This window comes from Aythya ferina (assembly GCF_964211825.1).
Source record: "Aythya ferina genome assembly, chromosome: 3".
NCBI lineage: Eukaryota > Metazoa > Chordata > Aves > Anseriformes > Anatidae > Aythya > Aythya ferina.
This window is the reverse complement of record NC_140298.1, coordinates 274,354-298,520: the sequence shown is the minus strand read 5'-3', so window position 1 is coordinate 298,520 and position 24,167 is coordinate 274,354. Positions and strand designations below refer to the sequence as shown.

The 24,167-nt window shown below is 43.1% G+C and overlaps 1 protein-coding gene across 7 annotated transcripts in view; it reads left to right on the top strand.

The window, feature by feature from the left end:
• RIN2 (Ras and Rab interactor 2) overlaps positions 1-24,167 on the top strand; it is a 310,183-nt gene that overhangs the window by 127,681 nt on the left and 158,335 nt on the right. For all 7 annotated transcript variants that reach the window (XM_084514283.1, XM_084514291.1, XM_084514295.1 and 4 more), the window contains exons 4-6: positions 6,680-6,754; positions 11,572-11,656; positions 13,568-13,671. In XM_084514283.1, coding sequence (XP_084370409.1) covers positions 6,680-6,754; positions 11,572-11,656; positions 13,568-13,671 — 264 coding nt within the window. The remainder of the gene's footprint in view (positions 1-6,679; positions 6,755-11,571; positions 11,657-13,567; positions 13,672-24,167) is intronic.

Sequence of the window (24,167 nt, the reverse complement as noted above, 5' to 3'; positions counted from 1 at the left end):
GGGGTCAAATTGTATGAACTGGGACTTTGGGGGGATGCATTAAATAGCCTTTCAGGGGATTCCCAAGGCATCTTCCCCCTATTGTTTAATGACAGTGAAAACAGAAAGTCTTACACCTCAGCACATCCTGCAGTGAGGCTGTGAAGAATTACTTAACATGTTCTGATGTTTCACAAAGATGATAGTAACTTACTAAACACTTTAAAAACCTAAGAGCAACTGGGCAGGAGCAATTTAGCAATAGTTTTAGTCAGTAGAAATGTAAAACACTTCAGTTCAAGAGGAAAGTGGGCCAATGAAAATGTATTGCTGGTTTGGAGCTATAATGTTTAATTTTCCCCTAGGTAATTCTTCAGAGCTCATCAGCTGTTTGCTTGACTGCTATTAATGATTGTCATGTCCTCTCTGAGAAGAGGGCATGTTATCACAAACAACATCATGCCCACTAAATCACTCATTTGGGATGTTCAAATGGGAGGGAACCAGGGTCTGGCTTTTTAGAGTCCAGTGCTGTTCGTTACTAAAGGATTAAACATAAAGCCTGCAATCTGGGAGTGTCCCGGTACTTGAGAGCTTCATTTTGAAATCTTAACGTTGTCCCCAAAGGGATGTAGATTTCTAGATGTTCTCATAGCATTTTACCTTTTTTGATTTGTTCTGGTGGATTCATGCTGATGCCTGTGTGGACACTCAGTGATAGGCACCCGGTACCTCCAGAACCAGGGGCTGGAGATGGTGTCACTCAGGCACTTGTAATATGAGTGCTTGCAGCAGAAGGAGGGTTTGGGTGTTGCTGCGGGTTCCCCCAAAAGAGCCCAGAGGGATGGGCACTACCTTTCCTCCCAACTGCAGACTGGTCCCAGAACATGCTGATCCCCATTTCATTGCGGTCTTGTGCACGGTGTCCCCTTTTCCCAGTGCTCTGCAGTGCCAGAACACAAGCCGTCTGCGTGTGCCTGCGTGGGTATGCGTGTTGGTGTGCAGCAGCAGGTGAGCTCCTGCCAGAGCCCAGGCGTGAGTGGCTACAGGGATCCTTCCTGCCTGCACCTGCAGAGGTTTGTCGGGGGAACAACTCTTGGAATGAGCTGCACAAACCGGGCTCCTGCCAATGGCTGCAAGCGGCTCAGAAAATTCAGGTCACTCTGTACCTGTCCTGTCTTTCCTTGTTGCCATGTCAGAGACCGGCCAGGTTGTGTTTCTCTGTCACAGAGATGTCTCCTTCTGCTGATGGTTTTGTGGTGCCCTAAACACACTTACTTTACTGATGACATGCAATACAAAGCGATAGTTATACACAGCTTGCTGCTGATCACATCCTGGTACCACAGCCCACTGCTACGAGTGAGCTTGGACTGTGTGGGTTTCTTGCTTGGTTGTTGTTTTGTGTTGTGTTGTTTCGTTGTTGTTGTTTTTTAATTTCTGTTTATTAGTGGACTTCTAGGTGGTTTTGTATGTAGTCAGAATTAAGGAAAGCTCTGTGCTTGGTTGCAGTGGTTCCAGTGAAGCACTGTGGTGCAAGGTGGCATGTGCATCACTTATAACAGGTTGTCATTTTGGAGGTGAAGCAGGTCAGATTGGCAAACAAATTTCACGTAAAACAAACAAACAAACAAACAAACAAAACTAATTAACTTCTTAGGAGAACCATGCCGTATGCATTCTTTACCAAAGAAATGCAGAACCTGTTGATGGAAAAAACAATGAAGCTCAACTCATCCAAGCAACTAGTATTGGGGGACACAAAAGACCTGAAGTTTGAGCTACAAGAACAGTGACACAGTGGTGCTCTGCTTGTGATGTTTTCTGTCAAACTTGATTCCTTTACTGAGGATGAGTATTTAGAGTAATCTCTAGATCTGTAGCTAAATTGATCCTAAATTCATCCTGATCATTATAATATAGGAAAATTATGAACAAGAATTATGTACAGATGCTAGTTTAATGATAGACAGGCTACCAAAAAAAAAAAAAAAAAAGTGAAACAGAATAGATCCTTATATAGGCCAAGTCTGTGTAAGCTGTCCTGGTTATTTCATAAAGTAAAGTGATATAAAGCAGATTTCCCAAAATAAAGTAGGGATGAATATCTCTCAGCTGTGACATCTTTAACTGTTGAGAACAAACTTTTAAGTAGAAAGGTAAGTATGTATCTGAGCCTTGTAGGTATGGGACCTGTGCTTGGTACCTCCAATCATGTGCTGTGTCTGGAAAATATATACAGCTCTTTCTTCAATTTAATGCTGCTTCAGGCTGGAAGTCCATCCTTGCCTTTTCAGCACCCATTGGATGGAACAGAGATGGAATTGTGTTGGGGTGGGCAATGGCTGCTAGCACTGGCTGCTTGGGGAGGGTTGGATAATAAGGCTAGCGTGGTTCGATCCTTCAGCTGGAAGGTGACTTGGCACGTGGCTGACAGAGCTTGCAGTCATATCGGGCTTGGATGGGAGTGGAAGGGATGAGCTGTGAGGCAGGACAAGTCCTTCATCCTCTGTCCCTTGGCATAGCTCAGCTGCCAGGAGGAGTCAGGAGGGCGCTTTCACCACTGCTCATCCCAAGGCTTTTGCTCCCATTCTGTAAATCATCTGGCAGGCACCTTCAGTCTGTCCACAGCAGCATCTCTGGCTTAGGAGAGTGTTCTCCAAACATCTGCTGAACTGCCTCATTGCTACCTCATTACACTCTAAACCCTCTGTGTTCCTGTACCACAGTGCCCTAAAATATATTTGGCTGTGATTGAAGAGGTGCTCAGCATAATTCCATATCATACTGACCAAAATTTTCTTGTTTCCTTTTGATACCCCCCTACTCTCGGAGTGAAGCTGCTGCCTCCTACAGCACTTAGACGTTCCTGTGGAACGTTTCTGGCTTTCGCTCAGTAAAGGAGGCTCTAATGCAAGGATGGAGACTGGTGCAGGAAATTCAAAGGGATGCTGGACAAATGTGAGCAATAATCACCAATGTCCTGAGCAGCAGAATACGTTTTTCAAGTAAGATGTTTAATCTACTTTCACGTAGAGATTGCAATTACTTCTCTGATGCTTGTTTATTTGAAGCATCATTTAAAAACCAATCCTAATGGAAAAAATATAAATTCCACTTAATCTGGAATTTATAATCTTTTAATACAGGGTCATTATATTTCCATCATTTTTTTAATGGCCTTTTGTGGAGGAGAAGTGTCTTTTAAGAAGGTTGCCTATTCAAAGATTTTAATGTCTTCACTTTAGCTGAATGCGACCAAGCAGTGCTTGGGGTTGAGACGTACTTCTTGTCCTCCCCATCATCTCACTCCATTGCCATTACACCTCTCGCCTCAGCTCTACCCCAGCCCATCCACATTCCTTCAGGCCCTGCCTTTGTCCCCGGTAGCTGCGTGCAGGTGGAGCTGACTTCAGCAGTGCTGCCCTGCTGCCTTCCTGAGCCATATGAAGCTTGCTTGTGTTTGTTGAAGGCTGAGGCAATGCGACCCCTTGGATTCACATTGGTTTCACCTTCTTTGCAATGTGAATTCTTCCTTTGGCACTGCCCAGCCAGGTTCACAACCAGCTGGGTCACTGAAGCCCTAGTTGTGTTTAGGATTTAGGGAAGCTGTGGGGGTTTGCCCCTTTGCTTGTAGGGGAAAGAGGTAAGTTCATTAATGTACAGCTGGCACTTCAGTGCTCACCTCCCTGTGTCATCCAGTGTCATCACAGACACAGTCTGGGTGAGTGCTCCTAGATGCCACCAGTGCTGGCTGGAACAGGGAGGCAGTGGCTTGGCATCATCCCGCACCCCAGGTAAGTGCAGGTGTGCCTGTATATGCCAGCTGGGAGCACCACATAGTCACATGAAGCTGAGAGAGGCTGGCCAGCAGAGGAGCAAGCAGTTGGCACAGTAACAGAGCCACAGCTGAACTTGGGTGGAAGCTCAAACCACCTAATTGGCTGCAAAAGCTTAAAGCCGTGCTGTTTGCGTTTGTCCATATTTGACATATGGAACAGAGTTGCTTGCCCTGATGCTGGCTCTCTTCCTTCTTTCCACATTAAGTAGCCTGGACTGCTGTCTGACCTATATCTTTACAAATCTGACTTGCGATAAAATTTAATTTTTTGTGTGTGTTCCTGCTGGCCCAAACTCTAAGCTTTATTTTTGTTTGTTAAAAAACAAACAAACAAAAACACTTCAAGGAAGCAATGTTGTCATCACGTGTTCACTTGCCAAAGGTAATTGCCAGTATTTTAGCTTGTGAACCAAGTTGTTTTCTCACAAGATACTCCATAGATTTGGACTCCTTATCCTGTATTGCATTCAAGCCAATTAAATTAGGAAAGACTCCCAGCCATAACCAGAATTGTGACAACAATGAGGTCATTAAAAATAAATGCTGAAGTCAGTATGGGTTCAGCCTGATCTGTTCTGTCAGCCTGGTGTAAAACTTGCTGAAGTCGCCCACAGCAGTCTTCCTGATTTAGCAGGCTTTGGTTAGTGCTTTCAGCAGGCATGGCAGCTTGGTGTTCCCCAGCACCTCCAAAAGGATTAGAGAAAGTGTGGTGGTAGTTTCTTCACATTCATTTTTTCCACTCCTTCCTGATTTCAGTCCCCCTTTTTTAGCTTTTCTCTTGTACCTGATCCTACAAATGCGTAAGACAGAGTGGACAAAAGAAAATTCCATTGTCACCTTTTTGGCTTGTGATTGTACACTCTAAAAATCATTAGAATGCCATGAAATGTAGCTTTTTTTACACATGTATGGTTACTGGGACATGGGTATGCTTTCCTGCTATCGTTAACATTGGAGATGATGCAAAACCACCTGTCACATCATTTGAGCACTCATTTAAAAACTCTCAGAAACATTTGCCTGAACTTAAACTGATGGACACCTGGCATCTGGTTTCTGTCCAGGCTGAAGCTACCTGCAGCATACCACGTAGTGTGCAGGAGTTCTGCATGATCTGAAAAAATAGTAGGAGCACAGAGGAGAAGAAGACTGTGCACCATATATTGAGGTAGATGTTGAAATGACCTGATCTGGCAGAGGGTGTGGGAACTGGGTGGGGGGGCATGCTGTCTGCTTTTGGCTGTCTGCTTTCTATCTACCTGTCTTTGTTCGGGAGAATTTGGCTATCACAACCATAGCAGATTGCAGGAATCCCAAGGAACCATATGATGCCCAGCGCTCTGTGACTGTAGATTATATCAAATACAGAGAGTGCACTCAATTTAGAGGGATGATGGTGTACAGATTAGTGCTCTTGAAAGGCATTGCTGTGCGTTTGGGAAAGGAAAATGACAGCATGGCCCAGGCAGATTAATATGATTAGCAGATTAAAAAATCCAGGCTGATGTTGGGCACCTGCTATCCATTGTATTTCAATGGGACTTGGTCACTTAACTCTCAGAGGCTGCTTCTGATCATGCTTCCTTTGCACAAGGTTTGTGAGGCATTTGCTTCCTTTACCTAATTAACTGTCCAGCTCTGAATCTTCAAATTGGCGTTAAAATCATCCATTGTGATGAAATTCCTATCTCTAATACTGAACAAGTATATTTGGATTATTTTTGAGCTTGAAAAGATTGTTTGGCAGAGATTTTCGTAGAAATTATTGATTTTTTGCAGTAGAGTAATAATTAAATAATTATGTTCTAGCAAGTTTGTTTTTATTTTTTTTTTGGTGGGGAGTGGGTGTTTAAACCTGGAAAACTGTAATGACATCAGAAATGGGTTGCAATGAAGGGCTGTGTGCACGGGGTGCAGCTCCTAGCGGGGCGCTTCTCTACCAGAAGTGGGCGGTGAGAACATAGCAGGGGAATGAAGAAGGAGCTCAGGTGTCCATTTCTCCTGCCTCACCGTGCACAGCCCTTCATACTCCTTGTTCCAGATATATCTGGCTGCTGCTGCGCAGTCTGTTCCAGGCTTATGTCCGGGGCCTCACCTCTCTGTTTACATGCATACAATTTAAGGATCTCTCACATACATGTGCTTTTACATGCATGCAGCAATAAATAAACCTTTGCTGATACCATAGTCTGCTAGGAATGAGAGCCAAGATGGTGAGGTAGCATCTCTTGCAACAGTTTTTTTGGCAGCATGCGCAGATAGATTGTTTCTGGTTCCTCATGGGAATGCCAAATTAAATAGATATGCTGCATGCCTCGTACCAAGGAGTGCTGTAAAGGACAAGTGCTGGCCTGTCTTACAGGTCGTCCAAGGGTACAGTTGTGCTCTCTTCTCTCCCACTTCCCCTGTTGTGCAGAACACTTGGCTTTAAAACTCTGCTAGTTTGTCCCAGATAACATGCAGAAAACAAGCTCCTTTCGTCTTTTTTTTCAGAACACTAGTATTTCAAAAGCTGCTGCTCCTCAATAATCCAGATTTTCACAGAATATAATAATAAAAAAGCTTTGCACTACACAACAGAGAGAAAAGTTAAGGGCAATTAAGTAATATCCAGAGATTATTTTTTTTTAAATGTCTTTATGATAAAGTGCTGGCAGTTTCTGATAGCTTGATAGAACTTTTATCTAAATACTTAATGATCTTTCTGTTAAATCCCAGAGGGCCCCATGAAGTTTTCTTACAAGAGAAAACTTTTTTACAAATGTATATCAAAACAAGACTAAGATAAGTTGGGACACTGCAGTTCAGTTTCTTTGCTTGACAGTCTCCAAACTCAACATTTTCTTTTCTCTTTTGCAGGCCATGTATATGTTTTATGCTTTAGCAATTGTCTGCGATGATTTCTTCGTCCCTTCATTGGAAAAGATTTGTGAAGTAAGTGTTAGAAATTTGTACGTGAGTTTGTGTGCTGTTTTGGCAGCAGTTCTCCTTGAGAGCCCGAACGTGTGATGATGGTGTATTTACTCTTGTCTTAGACTGTTCCCCATGCTTTTTGTTTACTTGCTCAGCACTGGCTGTGTGAGTTGGCTCAGCTTCATAGTTCTCGCTTGCAGGAGATGTGCTGCATGTCTCCTGGTGGGTGAACTTGGTTGATATTCCCTCATAAAATTAGCAGTCTCCTCTTAAATAACACTGCCTATGTATGCATCTTACTTCTTCTTGAAAAACGGAGACCATGTATAACATAGGAAAAGCACATTCTCTGTAGCAGTGATTCGCAAACTCCACCTCCCCCTGACCCTGCAGGCTCCTGTGACAATGCTGGCTGCAGTGCAGGTTTCCAGGCAGTGAGCCCAGCAGAGCCTGCTAGCTTGTCCTGTGCTCTGCCCCCTCTGTGGATGGAACCGTGCCCTGGAGGTAAGGGGGCTGGGAGAGGGTTGTGAAGGTGTGCGTTGCCCGTAAGGAGCGGCAGTTCAGTTCAGTTATGACTTTGGGCATGGTACTCAGTTCTCCCATGACTTGGAGGCTAATAACATTTTATCTGTTGACTTTTGCAAGGAAATACTGATCTACGGGGTGTTTCTGAGTTTCATACAGCATTAACTTAAAACTTAGAAACCTCCCAAGCATCAGACTTGGAAAGAAAAGAATGCACGAGAGAGTTTAGATGCATTGGTAAAAATGCAGACGAAGGGAGAGGTGCAGAGCTCCTAGCCGGTGGCCTGAAAGCAGCGTCCTGCCCCACACTGCCCATGGGACCAGGGAACTGTACCTCCCTCCCGCTGCCCAGCCAAGGTAGGCCTGCTTTGAGCTGACTTGCTGCGGAGCTGGGCTTGACTGCCTTGGCTTTGGACAGAAATGAAGGCTTGGTTTAGATTCAGGATGCTGCAGAGCGTTAGGTTCAGGTCAGCTGTAAAGACAATCTTCAGCACTTCCAGCAACTGCAAGGAGCTCCATCCTTCTTTTCCTAAGGCTGGTGTGCAGAAATTTTAGGAGACAGGGACTGTGTCTTAGCCTGAATCAGCTCAGACAGCAGCAGGAAAAACATAGACCATGTGCCTGAAGTGACACATGAAGCAAGCCCTCCCCAGTGTCAATCTCAGACAAAGAAATCTCTGCTGCGTCTAGACAATATGGTTCATTCTTGCCAGCATGACATCTCCGTCATCTGGAGGAGATGCCTGCTGGTCTGCCCGCTAGTAAGTGTCGCTCAGCACAGCTGTAACTGGGACTAAAGAAGGGGCATGGGAGATGACAGGAGAAATCATTTGTGATGACAGCTCTAATAGAATCTGACTCTAAAGTAACTTGATATTTGTAGTTCAGCACTCTACCACACTGCCTGGTTTTCTTCATCAAAAATAAGTCCCGAGGAACTCCCACTACTTTGGTGCATAAATACTCAGGTGACTGACAGATGATGACGTGGCAGGATGTTCTGTCCTGAGAAGTTCCTGAGCTCTCTAGGAGAATCTAGGCTGAATCTGAATACAGCCAGTTTATGAGATTAGGGGAAGGGAGCCTGGTGTTACCAGGAAAGTAGACAGGGTTGTGAAAGTGGGGATTTAGGATGCTGGAGATGAAGACATGCTGAGTTATTTAATCTCCCCTCTCCAGAGCAAGGAAGCCCTGCCAGGAAACTTGGGTCCAGAAGGCCAGCTCAGGCCACTGTAGATGGATGAAACCTGAGCTGAGGAGGTAATGTCCAGGACAGGCTTGCATTTTGGGGTGCCATCTATAGGCCTGCTGTGCAGAGAGACAGATAGAGCCAGAAGATTGTGGGAAATTATTTTTCTTCCCTACTGAGCACTCATTAGATCCCATCTACACATACATTTTGATCATGTGGCCTTGCTTACAACAGAGGTCTGGTCTGGGTCTAGAGAGAGCTAGCTCCTGTAATAACTCTGCCACTGACTCTCCTATGTGGCCTAGGATCAGCTATGTCACTTTTCGGTACCTCTGTTTCCTGCACTGGTCAATAGAAACGTTTTTTCTCAGCTGCATTTAGAAGTAGTGATAGGAAACACCATATACAGTGTTCACAGTTCCTAACTTTGCCGGTGGTGCACTTAGTTATAAATCAGAGGTTCAGAGACTGGAGGAGTCCCTCTCCTTTTACCATCATTAGCCTCTCTAGGCTCTCTCTACAGAAGGTCTGTAGGCTTCAACACTTGTCAGTGATAAAGGTGCAAGTGGCAGAAGTTACAGCACCGTTGTTCTCCTAACAAGTTTTCAGAGTGTTTGGTTTTGCATGGGCATCTAATGTCCAAAAAGCAAACACCCTCCCCATGTGACTTTAATGTAATATTTACAACCCCCTGTTCCTAGAAGGCCACTTTCAGTTGACTATATCTTCATTTGTTATTGTCTCAGTGTTATGGAACAACTCTTCATATGCTTTGACAGTTATGAACCACTGTGTTACCCAACACCACCAGTAAAATGAGGTGATAATAAGCTTTACCTAATTGTGTGTGAAAGAAAAAAAGCATAGCAATAGAATAGTATGTCTGGCATACTTCTGTTAAGAAGTTACTGTTCAGAAGAAAGATACTGTGTCTTTAGAGATTATCAAAATGGGTCATATAAGCGTATCAGAATTTTATTTTTTCTATTGCTCCGACTTCATTTTCTCCCAGAAAAATACACACACACACACACAAAACAAACAAACAAACCACCCAACCCCATAGCTGACCTTTGTCTTGTTATTTGTGTATTTTATGTATAATTGAGCAGTTCTGCAATTACATGATAGCAAAAGACATAAGCATTCTTGTTTCCTGCTCCAACCAACTTTTCATTTTATCAGTCCAGAGCAGCTCACCTTCAAAACATCCAGCTTTTCATGGTTGGTCCTTGATGTTAGCACTCAAGAATGTATGGGAAAATGCTTTTGGGAAAATCATACAAAATGATTTTGTATGGGAAATCACTTTGCAAAGGCCTCTGTAGTTCTTTGGTAGTAGTTGCTCTTGCCTGTTTTTCTAGGAAGGGGAAGGTTTGATCCCTGCCCCTTTTCTGGCTTAGCTCCATCTAGTTTGGAAACTGGTTGTTAAGTTAAATCAACTAGGCATTTATACTCCCAAATATGTGCATAGAGATTAGAATTTGTTCAAGAACACTTGCTATGATAGACATTCATGTTCTGTCTTAGTTCAGATGTACTTGCAACCAAATCCCTGACTTTCATTTGTTTTCTAAAACAATTTGTACTTATATTTGTCCACTTACTCTCTGTTATTGGTATTACAATGTGTCAATGTGTTTACATGACAAAACTAACATAGTAAAGTCAACTGCAAATGCAGTCTACAAATACCAGAGAATATGTTTTTGACTCCGTGCAGTGGGCAGTATTTTCTGGTCTATTATATTAGCTTAATCATCATATGTATTGCAATAAATTATCCTCAAGGGAACTTATGATGGCTTTAAGTTTAACCATGCCCACAGAAAACACTGATGGTTTCTTTTACTGGTGTTCTTTTCAAAAGGTACCATCTAGGTGTGGATTGATTACTGTAGGGTGACCATTTATGTACATCCGTTGAGAACTCTGCAGAAGAATTCAGTCTACGGGAATCTACTTCTGTTGCTATGAGTTTCTTTTAGAATAGTTTTAATCTATCTAAAATCATCCTCCATAAAGCCATGTTTTATCAGGTTCCACAAGCTTTTATAACAGTGTAGCAATGCAGTGGTCTCCTGTTTAAAAAGCATTCCTGATTAGGGCAGTTCTTTTCACTTGTCCCTGAAGCATACACACAATTCTTTATTATGTGAGTATGGTCAGTGGGCAGAGTTAAGTTTTCCTACAAGCTTAAAGTATCCATGATGGGATCTTCAATCAAGGTAAGATTGGAGATGGGGGATTCCTGCAATGTTTGGGAGCAGCCTTGTCTCTGCAAATATACTTTAATAATGAAAGACCTTCAGAGAAACCCTGGGTAGCTGAGAAAGGCAGAGGGGAGAGGAAGGCTTCCTCTGGCCTGTCAGGTTGGCTGTGATGTTTCAAACCATCGGTTCTGCTAGGGAAATATTTCCACCACTTTCAGCTCTCTTCCCCTTGCTTGTAAAATGGCAGCCGCTGACTTGCACGCATGTGAGTAAGCCAGCTTTGTGTAGTAACAACTCAGCAATTTATGACCATATGGCAGGGGGTGGCTTTTTTTAGCTACTCATATTAAACTGTGGAAGGTGCCAAAAAGTCATGTGGTCTTTAAGAGCTTTGTCACATTTGCTGAACAGTAACTTGTACAGATGGAGCAGGGGGAATGCAGAAAACATAAAGGAAGCAATTAACCAAGTAAATCTTTGGAAACAGCATATGTCAAAAATTCCGGAGTAGAGGGTCCTTTTCCTTCCAGAAATCACTGTTTTAAATAAGAACAGTCCCTGGGCACATCTAGTGGAAGGCCGTAGGAGGTAAGTATCTTGATGATGACCTATGCGAAAGGGATGTGAGGAGAGGTTAAATCTCACAAGGCTGAAATGGTATTCAGGGAAGAAGGTCAGGGGTTGGACTGAGCCTGAGCTCCAGCTCTGCCCATTACAGGCCAAAGTAGATGAGATAAACTGTGTATATCACAACTTGTATATATGCCTTTGATGACTTTCTCCCCCATGCTTAACTTTTAAATGTATACTGGCACTTTCCCACTCTTCGCAGACAGTGTAATGTTTCTAGTTGAATTCCATTGATCTGTCAGTGTTGTAATCAGTAACTCTGATGTGTTTTTCTGCAGCGCTTGCATCTTAGCGAAGATGTGGCTGGGGCAACTTTCATGGCAGCTGGCAGCTCCGCTCCTGAGTTGTTTACATCTGTCATAGGTAACTAACCTGCTGCTTCTTGAAGCCTCCTCTTTTCCCTCAGTGTTTTTCAGAGTTGAAATGGGATTACTAAGCACCTATAATGTTTGTCATAATGCCTGACCCCTTTCCTCATGGACACTCACAGGATTAATTGTGGGAAATCCTCAGTAGATGAAGAGTTTTAAAAAATGTACCGTTATTTCACAACAGAGCTATGCTGGAAGTAGTTCAATTTGACCAGTCAAACCAAGGTCAGAAATGCAGGCAGCTCACCTTAACTATCTATTAGCCTTCCCTTGCTGTAGCACTGCCAAACTGCAGAGCACTGATCTCTGCATGTGCAGCTTTCCTATTCACCTTCCTATGCTGTTTGCTGCACCACCTCTACAGCTTAGTGCCTTCAGTATCCTGGGTTGGTCCCCAGGCAAACTCTCAGTGTCCTGAGATGGACATTCTCTGCCATCACCTCTGCTGTAGTTAGTTGTCTAACACTGCTTCCTTCAGGGAAAGCCACAGCAGGAGGAAAAGAGAATTTGAGACCCTTATTCACAGCAACAGGTTGGTGAGAACATTGCACTACCATTGCAGCTCTCTGCTTATGGGAAGTGTGATCAAGAGATTCAGCAGTACTTGGGTGTGTGTAGCTTGAGGAGACTCGCGTGTTCTTTCAACAGCCTTGAGCTATGAGGAGACTTCAGTCAAGAGAGCTGCTATGATTCTGTATGTATACTAACAGGTGTAAAGGTGAAAGTGTTCTTGCAGTATTATACACCCTCATCTCCAGTGGTAGGTAATCTTTAGAACAATAGATGGGAGGTTAAGGTGGCCTCTCCGTCACTGAGGAGAAGTGATTGAACTCTTCTGAGCTTAGATACTTTCTCTAGAAGATCCTTCTATTTCAGTCACATCTACCAGAGGCAGAGCACAAATTAATTCACACCAAGCTGCATACTCTGCAGAGAGAGATGATCAAAGCCTCAGAACCTAGGAAGCTAAAATGGAAGCCTATGCAGTTGGGCTTGCACACCAGCAAGGCGAAAATAAAATCAGACTCCTTCAGGCAGCTCAGAGAAGCCCTAAAAATCTTGCTGTGGTGTAATCCACCAGATACTGAATGTCATTTGGGGCATGCCTACTTTTGGGTAACACATTTCTCAGAGAAGGGAAAAGTGGAGAAAAAAAAATCTAAACTGCACTGGCCAGAAAAATACTGCTGGAAACTTAAAAGCAAGTGGTGAATTTAAACAGACTGACAACTAGCAGGAGATGGAGTGTTATTTTTAGGCTGACTTTCTAAGGAAAAAATTTTATGCAGTACCACAATGCATGTGTCTGTCAGTTCATCTCCCTTCTCCCTCACCATTAACCTCCTTGGCCAATTTTAACCAAATCTGACAGAAGAGCTCTGAAAGGAGCTTGTAACATAGCCCCATAACCTATTCTGAGCAACATCATTTTCAGCTTGCAAATAACAAGAGGCCAGACATTTCTGATTCTATTCCAGTTCATGCTCCTACTTCCCTTATTGTTGTAATCAGTAGGGGTGGGGATATGGGGAAGAGCAGAGCACTGGTAAGGAGGTGCCTTACAGGAGATAGTTTCTTCCAGATTTGTGTCCTATAAGATGCTCTCATGGAGCTTACTGTCTTTTGTAATGTATATTGCCATAACATTGGTTTGCAAGACCAGGAGGTTGGTGACTTAGAAATGTCTAAGGCATTTGGTTTTCATTAGACAATACATCTGAATTCCCACAGCAAGTTCTACCACCTTTATTCACCCTAGTACCTTTCTGTGCAAGTTGTCCTATTAAATATGAGTAAAAATAACAGAACTGGTGCATGCCTTTATATTCATTAATGGGGCAATTTTAGAGGAAAAACTCTGTACTTTCCAATTTACACAGCTTGCCTTGAACTTGTTTTTCAGGTGTTTTTATCACAAAAGGAGATGTAGGCGTTGGAACCATTGTAGGCTCTGCTGTATTTAACATTCTCTGTATTATTGGTGTGTGTGGACTTTTTGCAGGACAGGTAAGAGACATTTAATGATTCCTAACAGTTATTGCATGCCTTGGCTCTACTGTGAAATCAGTTGCCAGGTTCACAACCTTGCCACAAAGTTCTCTGGTTTTGTTCTTTTAATAGAGTCCTATACTGTTCCTCTTGCATTTTTTGAAATGAAAGGCAAAATAGCAAATGTCAGCTTGGATGTTTTAAGCTGCCCAAGACATATGAGTGGTCAAAGGAATAATGGATGGTTATTTAACAGATCCTCTTGCTAGCTATTGAAAGATGTGTTGTGATGTTTGTATCTGGTTCTTTTAGACCAAAGGAGCCAGAAAATGTGTGTGCCCCTGGCTGGTAAAAATGCAGTTCAATGAACTGTGAAAGATGCCTCCAAAGGAATCATGACACTTCTGGAGCATCATATTTGATGCTGCCTTTTGTGTGAGAGATGTTGTTGGCAACTGACTTGACTTAGGAAATTATACAAGAAAGATTCAGTCTTTGCTTGTAGTTTAACTCTTATTTATGTCCTCAGATTCACAGGATGGTTTACATGGGAAGAGACCCATGGAGGTCTCTGATCTAGAGCCCCTGACCACCCCACCAGCCCCAACTCAAATCAGGGCTAATTTCAGAGTTGGATCTGGTTGTTCAGGGCTTTGTCCAGTCAAATTTTGAATAATACCAAGGATGCAAGAAATCTTACCTTACTAGCAGTAAGGCTGTTCACCCCTAGTATAATTTCTAACTGTTTTCCGGTGTGTCAAACTAAATATGACAACGAGTTATTCATCTGAAATTGAAGTAATTAAGTTGTGAGATCTGAGCTGCTGTCTGATTTGCAGGCATGATTGACTCTGTATAATTAAACATCTAAATCTGCATTCACCTTAGCACTTGCCAACATGCCCAGTATTTTTATTATCTTGTAAAATGTTCTTTGAAATCTTACTGTACAGACTTCTTTTGCAAAGAGGTTAGGCAGGATAACAGAATCAATAAAGAGCAAAAGGATAACTAGCTCTGGAAGAAAAGCCTAAAAGGAGGGGCCTCTATGACTTGGTCAAGAAAACAAGCAGAGAGCTCAGGCTTTCCCAGGAAATTTCATAATCCATTTTTATTTGCCTTAACCATGAAGTTTTTCAGGATGAAGATAAACATTTTCATTATGGGGAGGCTTGGGGAAGAATCCACAGAGGTACTTTTAAGCCATTTGGGCTCCCTGATTTGTATGGGAACATACAGCTGAAAGCTACACACACTTGCTCAATACATTAGTCATTCTGCTGTAACTCTTACTGTGAAAGCCTAATTTATTCAGGCTAGTTTTTAATTACCGAAGCTTTCCCAGTGCTTGAAGCTGTGTTCCCCAGAGGTATTCTCCTGTAATCAGTAGGACTGTCTCCTCAGGTTGCTTTTTTCAATCAAATGAAGAAGATTAACTGTTTAGCACGATGACAGAGGAGCTAATTCTTCCAGTTTTTGTTCTTGACAATATTATCTGCAAGCCCGAAACATGATTAAAAAAAAAAAAAAAAAAAAAACTAGCTACAAATAACAGCTTTTAGTGGAAAAGGCTTGATGGAGTTTGGGAGTTGACAGAGGATGTCAGTCATCTTTGTTGGCGGATGGGAGGTGTTTGTTTCTGGAGGGCACAACACAGACAAAATGTTCTCGTAAATGCCTTCAGTCTTCCAGGCATGATATCTTTCAGAAGTTCAGAAAAGGATTGGCTGTCCTAATCATCCCACGCACGGTCTGTGAGTCCTTTTTCAGAGAACTGAGATTTGGACTGGTTTATCCTGATTTTGTTTTTCCCTGGTTCCACTAGTGATGGTTGTGTGATTTCATCAGGTCATTTTGCTTGTTTGGTGCAGTTTAACCTGGAATGGATTTGTGAGAATTGGAATAATTTAAATCACTGTTTGGAATCATGATTTAAGTGAGCAAATAGGAAACCTCAGTTTAAATAATTCTGATACTGACAAAAACTGTCTGTTTTATTTTGTGATCTTCAGTTTTTCCACTCCCAATGCTTCATCAAAAAGTCATTTGCTTTTATTGGTGTGATTCAGTGCATGTTTTGTTATTACTGAGAGGATTTTTTTATCAGTAATTTCTCTATACATGCTCTAACATAATTAATGGACCTGGATGATGGATTTGAGTTGCCTTGTAATGGCCAGGTGAGTCTGGAGCAGGTTGTTGGTCTCAGCTGCTTGCTGTGCTCCAGCTCAGGCAGGGTAGGGTTTTCTCTTCAGAGCTCAGATCTGAGAAGTCAGCAGACAGAGTCCTCTGTTTTTCACGTGGGACCAGTGCGTCAGTGGGCAGGGATTTACCAGCCAGAATTTGCTGTCTTCTGAGCCTGCCCGAAGGCTCACAAAGACACAGTTTTCTGGGACTCCCATCATCCTAGAAAGCTGTGTTAAAGCACCTCTGCTTGAGGCTGGAATGCTTTCAGTTTTGTCAGGTGAAGTGGGATAAGTGGAGAATTAATCCCATGCAGTTCCAATCCAATGGTGCTTAGGTGTCCTTCACGTTCCTTAAAACCTGTCATTGAATGCTCTGCAGCTGGGTGGTGATTGCTCAGAATTTCCAGGGTAGACCAGAAAGGTTGATGCGCCCCCCTGTGTCTGTTCTTCTTCCACTAAACACCGTGGCAGTGCTGCTTTGTCCTCACTCACGGTGTGTGGCATGGAGCTCGGAGAAATATCTCTGTGCTGGATCCAGATTATAGGGTGATTGATGGGTGGCAGAGTGCTTGGAAGCGCGAAATGCTCATGGTCTGGAAGACCCAGAGCTAAAGCTTGTAGGGGACATTTCTGTAAACACTCTTTTTTGCAGAACTATTCAGTAGAATAGGAAAGCCTATTTTTTTGACCAGTAAAAAAATGAATTCAAAAATATCTCTATCCAGGATATGTTTTATTTTTACATTAGGCTGTAGTCTGCATGTGCTATGTTGTACATGTTATTCTTTGGCTTAAGAAAATACTGGGTTTGGCTACATGCATCTTGTTGTAAAAAAAAAAAAAAAAAAAAAAAAAAAAAGAAAAAGAAATATGCAGCCCCAAAAAGTTGGTATGCATTTACTTGAACACCAACTCTGATTATTTTTCTAAGCCTTTAATGGCTAGTAAGTGCACGATTCTCAGTAAATCAGAATAGACATCCCACTGCTGGAACTGGAAAGTATGGTGCCCACACCTCTGTATGACACTATGCACCTAAAAACTGCATTAAAAGAGCATTATTAAGGTTGAAAGTCAAACACTGAAAGGTTATGAAATAGCAGCATTAAGGTTTCTTGCACAACCTTAATTTCCCCCCCACACACACCATGTATGCATTATTATATGGTCTTTAATTACATGATCGCATGCTGGTTTCTCCACAGGCTCTCTGCCTCCTTCAGTGCACAGAATGGACTTTGCTCACTTTAATGAGCAGCTATTCATTATTTTGTTTTCTCTTCATTATTCAGTGTGTGCCCTTCTGCCTTATTTACCAGGCTCTATTCAAACCCCGTTCCAGAGGCAGAATTATTAATTTCCTCTTGAACTTCTGCTGATCTCATTGCTATTGTATCTGAGCAGTTGATAAACAATTAATTAATTTTCCCCAAACCTCTGTGAGATGAAGAGGTGTTTTGAAGATGGGGAAACAAAGCACAGAGAGATTAAAGACAAAATAAAAATTTGTCATTTTAGGTGCCAATTAGAGTTGGCATGGGTCTGTTTTTCTTGCTGAACCTATAGCATCCTGTGGCATTTCCTTTGCTCAAAGAGCAGCTCCCTCTGGCTCTGGATGCTGCTGCCATTGCTCCTGCTGCTCCAGCTCAGTGTTGCTCAAGGGTTTCCTTGCTGGGCTGAGTGTGGTGGCAGTGGCTGCTCATAGCTCAGCTCTCCCAGTGAGCTTTCAGCTGCTTTAGCAGTGTGAAACCCTTTTCTTCTCCAAGGTCCCAACATATGCTCTACTTTCTACAAGGCATGCACTAAACACCTCAGTCATCATGAACCAAGGTTTCATCTCTAGGACCATTCTTGTCTGAATTAGCAAGTGACTTACATACCTCATCATGTCACATGTAGTATTTGGTTTCACTAGTATAATCATGTTTCTGCTAAGCAACCAGCTACTCCAGGTTTCTTTCTGTGTGATCTGTCTCTCTGTTCCCCCTCTATCATTTCTTGAGGCTCAAGAGAAGAACTTTCTCCAGCTTCCCCCCCAGATCATTGATCCACCCTATACCTGTTTCTCAAGTGCCTGTCTTTCCCCAAGTCCCACAGAGGTCTATGTCTCTTCTCCTCTCCCCAGTCCTCTTCCCTTTGGCTGTTTGGTCTGATTCCTCCCAGCTAACCTCATCCATCCTGGGGAGGCACCTTGGTAAGCACAGAAGCCTGCCTGAGAGCCAAGGCAATCACATTTTCTGTTGGTTTGATGTCCTCCACCAGCTGGATACATGGTGTGCCTCGCAGGCAGTTCATGCTGGAGCCTGCGACACATCTTGCACAGCCCTTACTCTGCCTGCAAGTGGCTTGTGGCCAGAGGACCACATGGCCCTTGCTTTGTAATTGCAGCAGAAAAAGAGTTTCCCCAAGAGGCTCCTAAAGCCTAGCGAAGAGCTTTCCTTACAGGATGAATCTCCTGTCCTTAAAGGGCCTGTAGCAAGGCTCCCTCATCCAGCACAGCAAGTCTAAAAGGGATAGACACCCTCTGCCCTGTGCCCACATGCTGTCCTTGCTCCAGGTCCCCAGCAGGTCTCAGGCTACGTCTCAGTCCAACACACATGTATGTTGCTTTTGATCTCTGCCTTCCAGGTAGGAGGCTTCCTGCTCCATGCTCAGAGCCTGCTCAGATAGGTGGTAGTGGCTGTGGAAATTGTGGCCACTTGGACTACAGGCACCTGCTCACGCTTCGCTCGTCCAACACCGAGCCCTGTATCTTGTGCACTTCCCAAGTGGGAAGCAGCTGCTAGGAGCCAATGCAGTGCAAAAGGAAAAAAGGAGGAGCAGGGAGAAGTGTTTCATGCTTAGCAGCTAGTCTAAAATAGCTTGGGAGCAGGCTGCCAGAGGCACTCAGGCAAGGCAGTAATTAGAAAATCTTCCACTTAATTTCTTTATTTATGTTTTTAATTTTGGATTTTTAAGGAATTTGTCAGCTTGGTAGCTAGAGCCCCAGTCCTGCAAGTAATTGCAGCCAAATTCATTTCTGCACAGTGATCTGCTTGCAGGATGGGTGTCTGAAAGCCACACAACTTGTTTATACCGTCTGCTGTTACGCCTTGTTTTAGGGTTTTCAAAATAACTGTGGTAGTGTTGTAAGTCTCCTGAAGAACTGCTCTTATGCTAAAAAACAATTGATGTAGATGAAAATCAGCTTTAATGTACTGTTGTGCTCCTTTTTTCTTTGTGGCCCAGACAGAATGGACAGAGTCGAGATGGAAATTGGATTGGTTTGAATAATGTCAACAGACTGGGGAGATTAATCATGTAGCTGTCTTGCGCTAGCCCAGAGCTGAAATTTTGTGTTGCAAGCTCTAGGGAAGGATTAATAAATGCAAGCAAAATTGCTTTAAGCAACCATAAAGATATCTCTGTTAGTGTTAAGTACTATAAACCCTCTTGTCTCCCTTGCTTGTCTTTAAGCAATACAGAAAATGTACATGTAAAAAAGTTTAAAATGTAGTACAATAGTACAAGTCAGAGACACCTCTACCCATCCCACCCTAAGAATTGGTTGGCTTCTTACTGATTTTGAAACTGACGTTCTTCTAAATTGTAAGTATTAGTGCCATGGTTTGCTACTGAAAAGTAGGAAAGTGTGCTTCAGTAGCCTGAAAGTAGGTTGATTTTCTCTTCCAATTAGTGTTGATGACACTTTGCAGGTCACTAGTGAGGATTCTGAACTGCACGGATTTTTCTGTCTGTTCTCACTGATAAGAGCAATGAAATCTCCCAAGGTCTTTATCCTTGGCACACAAGGACTAGTTTTCAAAAAGTGACAGTTGATTCAAGCTGCCTCCATTTTTGGATGGCCAAACCAAAGCTACATGCAAAGGCTGGATTTTCTAAACTAGCATGCACACTCTGAAAATCGGACTTTTACAGTATCTTAAACTGGGCCTCTGGAAGCTGAGAAACTAAATCTCTGATTTGTTTTGAAATCCCCAACCAAATCGTACTTAGAGAGAAAGATAAAGTTTACCCATGTGGATGACTGAGTGCAGCCTACCTGACTGTGACTGTGAGCCTTAGAAGCTTTTCTTTCTTTCTTTTTGGATCCTGTGGTAATATTCTGATTCTGTCTTACATGCACATACACACATACACAGAGGAAGATTTGACTAATTTCATCTAGTCACTAGGTGCAATTTTTAAGCTATAGATGGTTTTAGTGTATGGAAATACTTTAAGATAAAATACTTTAAATACTTTAATACCGTTCTTGCTTCCCCAAATGCTAATGTGCTGCAGAACGGATGTCTCTATAGCTGTTTCTTTTGTTGTCAGTATACCTGGGATGCTATCTGTCAATTGTACAGCTAAGTCACATATCCTAAACACCATCTGTTTGACTGTTGTGTCTGTTTTATTTGCTTTCTATTGGCAAAGAGAAGGTACAAGAAAGTGAGAGAATGCTGCAAGAGTTGCAATGCTATAAAATGCAGCCCTTCAAATAGAAGCTTGTCAGTGCTTCATGGTAGTGAGTGCTGCATAGCAGGGCAGAGATTCAGGCATGGAGGCTTCCGCCTGTGTTGTGACAGTTCACGTTAGGATTTTTCCATGACTGCAAATCAACAGTATAGCCCTGGAGAGATATGGGGAGGTTGACCTTATCCCAGGGTCCCATCCAAGCCTCAGTCTCTTTGTCGTCTTTTCTCTCACTCTCATATTTGTGCTTCACAAATTCTTCCATCTCCTTCCACTGCCTTCTCATCATCCTTGGTGGCAAGGATGTGGGATTCTCGGAAGCAGGCAATGCTTGCTTAATTCAGTTCACATTCACGTTCAAGTCAGCCCAAGCAGAGTTTGTTCAGTTTTAAAAATTCCTCCATCTACATTCTTCCTGCTTTTTGCAGCTCTGCTGCTCTATCCAGTCCTTCTCTGTCCTCATCCAACACTGTACTGCAGCCTCTTGCACAGAAGAGGATGAAGGATTAGGAGAGGTTGGTGAAAAGTGCATAAATGAAAGTGATACAGCCATATGAGCTGCAAGCATTAAGCAATCATTTTTAATGTGCATAACTTGAATTTGTTAATTACCATCTAAATAGCTGTGTTTGGCAATTGAGTTCCAGTTTCCCTGTTTCACCCTTCCCTAGGTTGGGACTGGCTGTTCCGGTTGCAGTGTACCTTGATGCTGGATTGTGCCAAAGACTTACTGTGTTGGAAACATTCTTGTATTTTTAGGGACTCTTCTGGTTAATTCTTCAGTCAAGGGGTCTATTTGGTGGTCAAATGTCATTCCTCATGTATACTGCTATACTGGCGTTTAAAAAAAAAAAAAGGACTACTTTGGCAATCTGCTCTGCTTTCTTCTGCTTCAGTGGTATTTTACCTGAGAAAGTACAATTCGGAAGTTTCTTCCGCTGTCCAAGTCATGGTAAGCCATTGTGTAAACTAAAAATGCCTCTCAAAATCATGAGCTGATATGCAGTCAGCTTTATTTCAGGGTGTGTAAATATACCTAAGAAATCAATGTTGCAAATAGTGAAGAGCTGAGTAGAGAAAACTATGAACAGAGGTTTAATAACCAGGTAGAACCCATTTTATTGAAGAGGCTGGGACTTTCGTAATCTATTTTTAAGCTATTTGTGTCATACAGTTCACTTGCATGCATGTTAATCTTTTAAGCTTTAATTTCTCAGACAACAAGTAATTCAGACTGGGGTCATTACTGACCTTTGGTTTTAAGATTGTATTCATGAGCTTTTTTCTCTTCTGGATTGCAGAGGAGTTTTAGGCAGGGGGAACTGGAATGTTTTTTGTTACTCTTCTTTGTTCAGTGACCAACAACAGAAAACATGTTAGCTAGTGAAGCAGTAGTTTAAGGAGAACATAGTGCCAACTGTTGGGTCTGTATGCTGCTCTTGTAGCCCTGTACACTGTGAAATTTTGTGCTGCCAGTGGTTTTTAGTGGCTGTAGGCCTGCTCTTTCACTGTTATGTCTGTTGCAGACTTGAAAGCAAAGAAGGGACCCAATAACAAATCAAACAAGATCCACATTCCTAACAGGAACATAACAGGAACACACAGCTGTGGGAATGACCATGTGTGCATGAAACCCCAAGCATCAGAAGAGCAGAGGGAAGAAGTTGGTAGAGTCACTCCCTGTCCTGCAGAAAGTCAGGCCATCAATAAGCAGACTGCAGGCAGAACAAAAAGGAGTTGCTGGGGTTTCAGAAGAGAGAGGCATCAGTTTCTGTAGAGGTGCTGCCGAAAGGTCCTCACAGTTCAGAGGCTGCAGCCTTTCTGAACACCCTGGTAAAGCCCCTGCACACTCCAGAACAAAGAGGGTGTGTCCAGCAGTTGGGCTAGCAGCAGACATAAGCTGCTTCACAGCTCCTGGGCATGCTGCTGAACAGGCTCCTCTGCCTCTTGCATCCTTACTTGTATGTTACCCGTACTGCTCCCTGAAGGGGAAATCGGGGAGAATGCTCAACCGCTGTAAATGCAGCAAAGTGCTCCCTTTCCCTGGGGTTTTCCTGCTGGGATGTTTGGCACTGGCAGCTAGCAGACTAACTTTGAGTGATAAAACGGATTGGATTCCTTTCCAGCTCCCCATTTAACACAAACGGTGTTGCCTTGGGAATCAGGGACTTGTGGATTTAAAGCAAATTTGTAGCCATTGTCCAAGCTGATACTTCATTTCCTCCCCAGAAAACACTGAAAAAAGTCCTTTGTCCTGTGGGTCATGCCTTCTCTTTCACGATGCTGCATGCACATCAATCTGTGCATGGTGAATGAGCTCTGTCAGAGGTATCTGTCACACCATGGTGTGACATTTGGTCTCCTTTTGGAGAGGTTTGATAACTCTAAAAGCCTTTTGTTGATCCAAACGTCACTTTATTTCCCAGAACTATGCCAGCAGCATGCGTGAACTCAGTATTGCTGCAGTGGGTGCCAGTTCAGCAAAGTGGCTTAAAGCAGGGTGGCTTGCATCATTTCTCTGGAGAGAGGCAAGTAAGCCTAGACTTTGTGGTGTCAGGGGCCTGGCTCCTGCATCTAAACTGAACCAGAAACCGCATGGTGAGGCCAGTGAGATTGGATCTGATGATGGTTTTTGTTTTCTCTGAAGGTCCTTGTGTTGCAGCTACGCCTAGCAGCCGCAGTCATGGATTAAGACTCCTCTGTAGCGTGCATTTTACAAATACAGAGCCAGAACATAGCTCTTGAGCCTGAAAACTGGTGACCAGAGTGTGCAGTGGGAGCTGATAGCAAGGGCTCAGGTGGGCAGACAGGAAATCTCTCTCATCACAGAATTACACTCAGTAATAGGACAGAAGTAGAGGATGCAATCAGAAGAGTTGAAAATAGATTCCCTTCAGCACCAAAACAAATCAGTTCCTAATGGCCACTAAACACCATTGCCTCTTGAGGTCAAGTTTTCTCTGTCAAAATTCACACAGAAATCAATACTGCAGACTTACCATTGATGCAGTTGCTTTACACTCATTTCTACTGCAAAAGCAGGGGAAATCACAAAGTCTCTTTGCATGTCTAAAAAGGGCTTGCCAGTGTGAAGAGCCTGGGCAGCGTCACCCTGAGTGCACCTTCCTGTACGACGTCGAGATCTGTCTTTGAGCCCTGCTGCTAATCCTCCACAGGATCTGTCCGCGGTCAGAGGCGTCTGTGAATGCAAGTCCTTGGGATCTGGCTACTTTGGCTCTGCAGGAATCTGGCTGAAAAGACATGCTAGTTTGAACATCTCATGGATGATTTTGAGTACCAGTGGAGCAGGGAAATATTTTTGGCTTTGTCCTGAGGTTTGGATAGTGTCCACTATTTCCATTCTGATAATGTCACAGAGACGGATTGCTGCCACAGTAATGAAAATACCAAGAGCTGCTTAAAAAAAGCAAATATTCTTGGGGAAATAATGACAATAGATTTAGTCGATCTGCAATGTATGAACTGGGATCTGGAGAGATGGTTGAACTCTGCAGAGAATAGCTAACCAGCAGTAAAATTAGGGGCCTGGTAAATGGAAGAATCTTTTGTCCCAGTGAGCCCAGTAGATCAGAGCAGCTCAGCAATTACTGTCTTAGAGATATGTATTTTTAAGGCCTGGATTTTTTGGGGCCTGGCAATTGCTTGTATTTTGTTTTGCTTAAGTTCTGTGGGGAGGGATACGGTTGTTTACTATCAGTCAAAGCCCTGTGCAAGACCAAATGCTGCATCACAGGACGTGCGTGTCCTTGCCAGGAGGCAGAGATTATGATCAAGGGACTCAGCTGGATGCTTAGCATGTCCTGGGTGTTGGGATGGCTGTGATCACTGCATGTCAGCAGCAGGGAG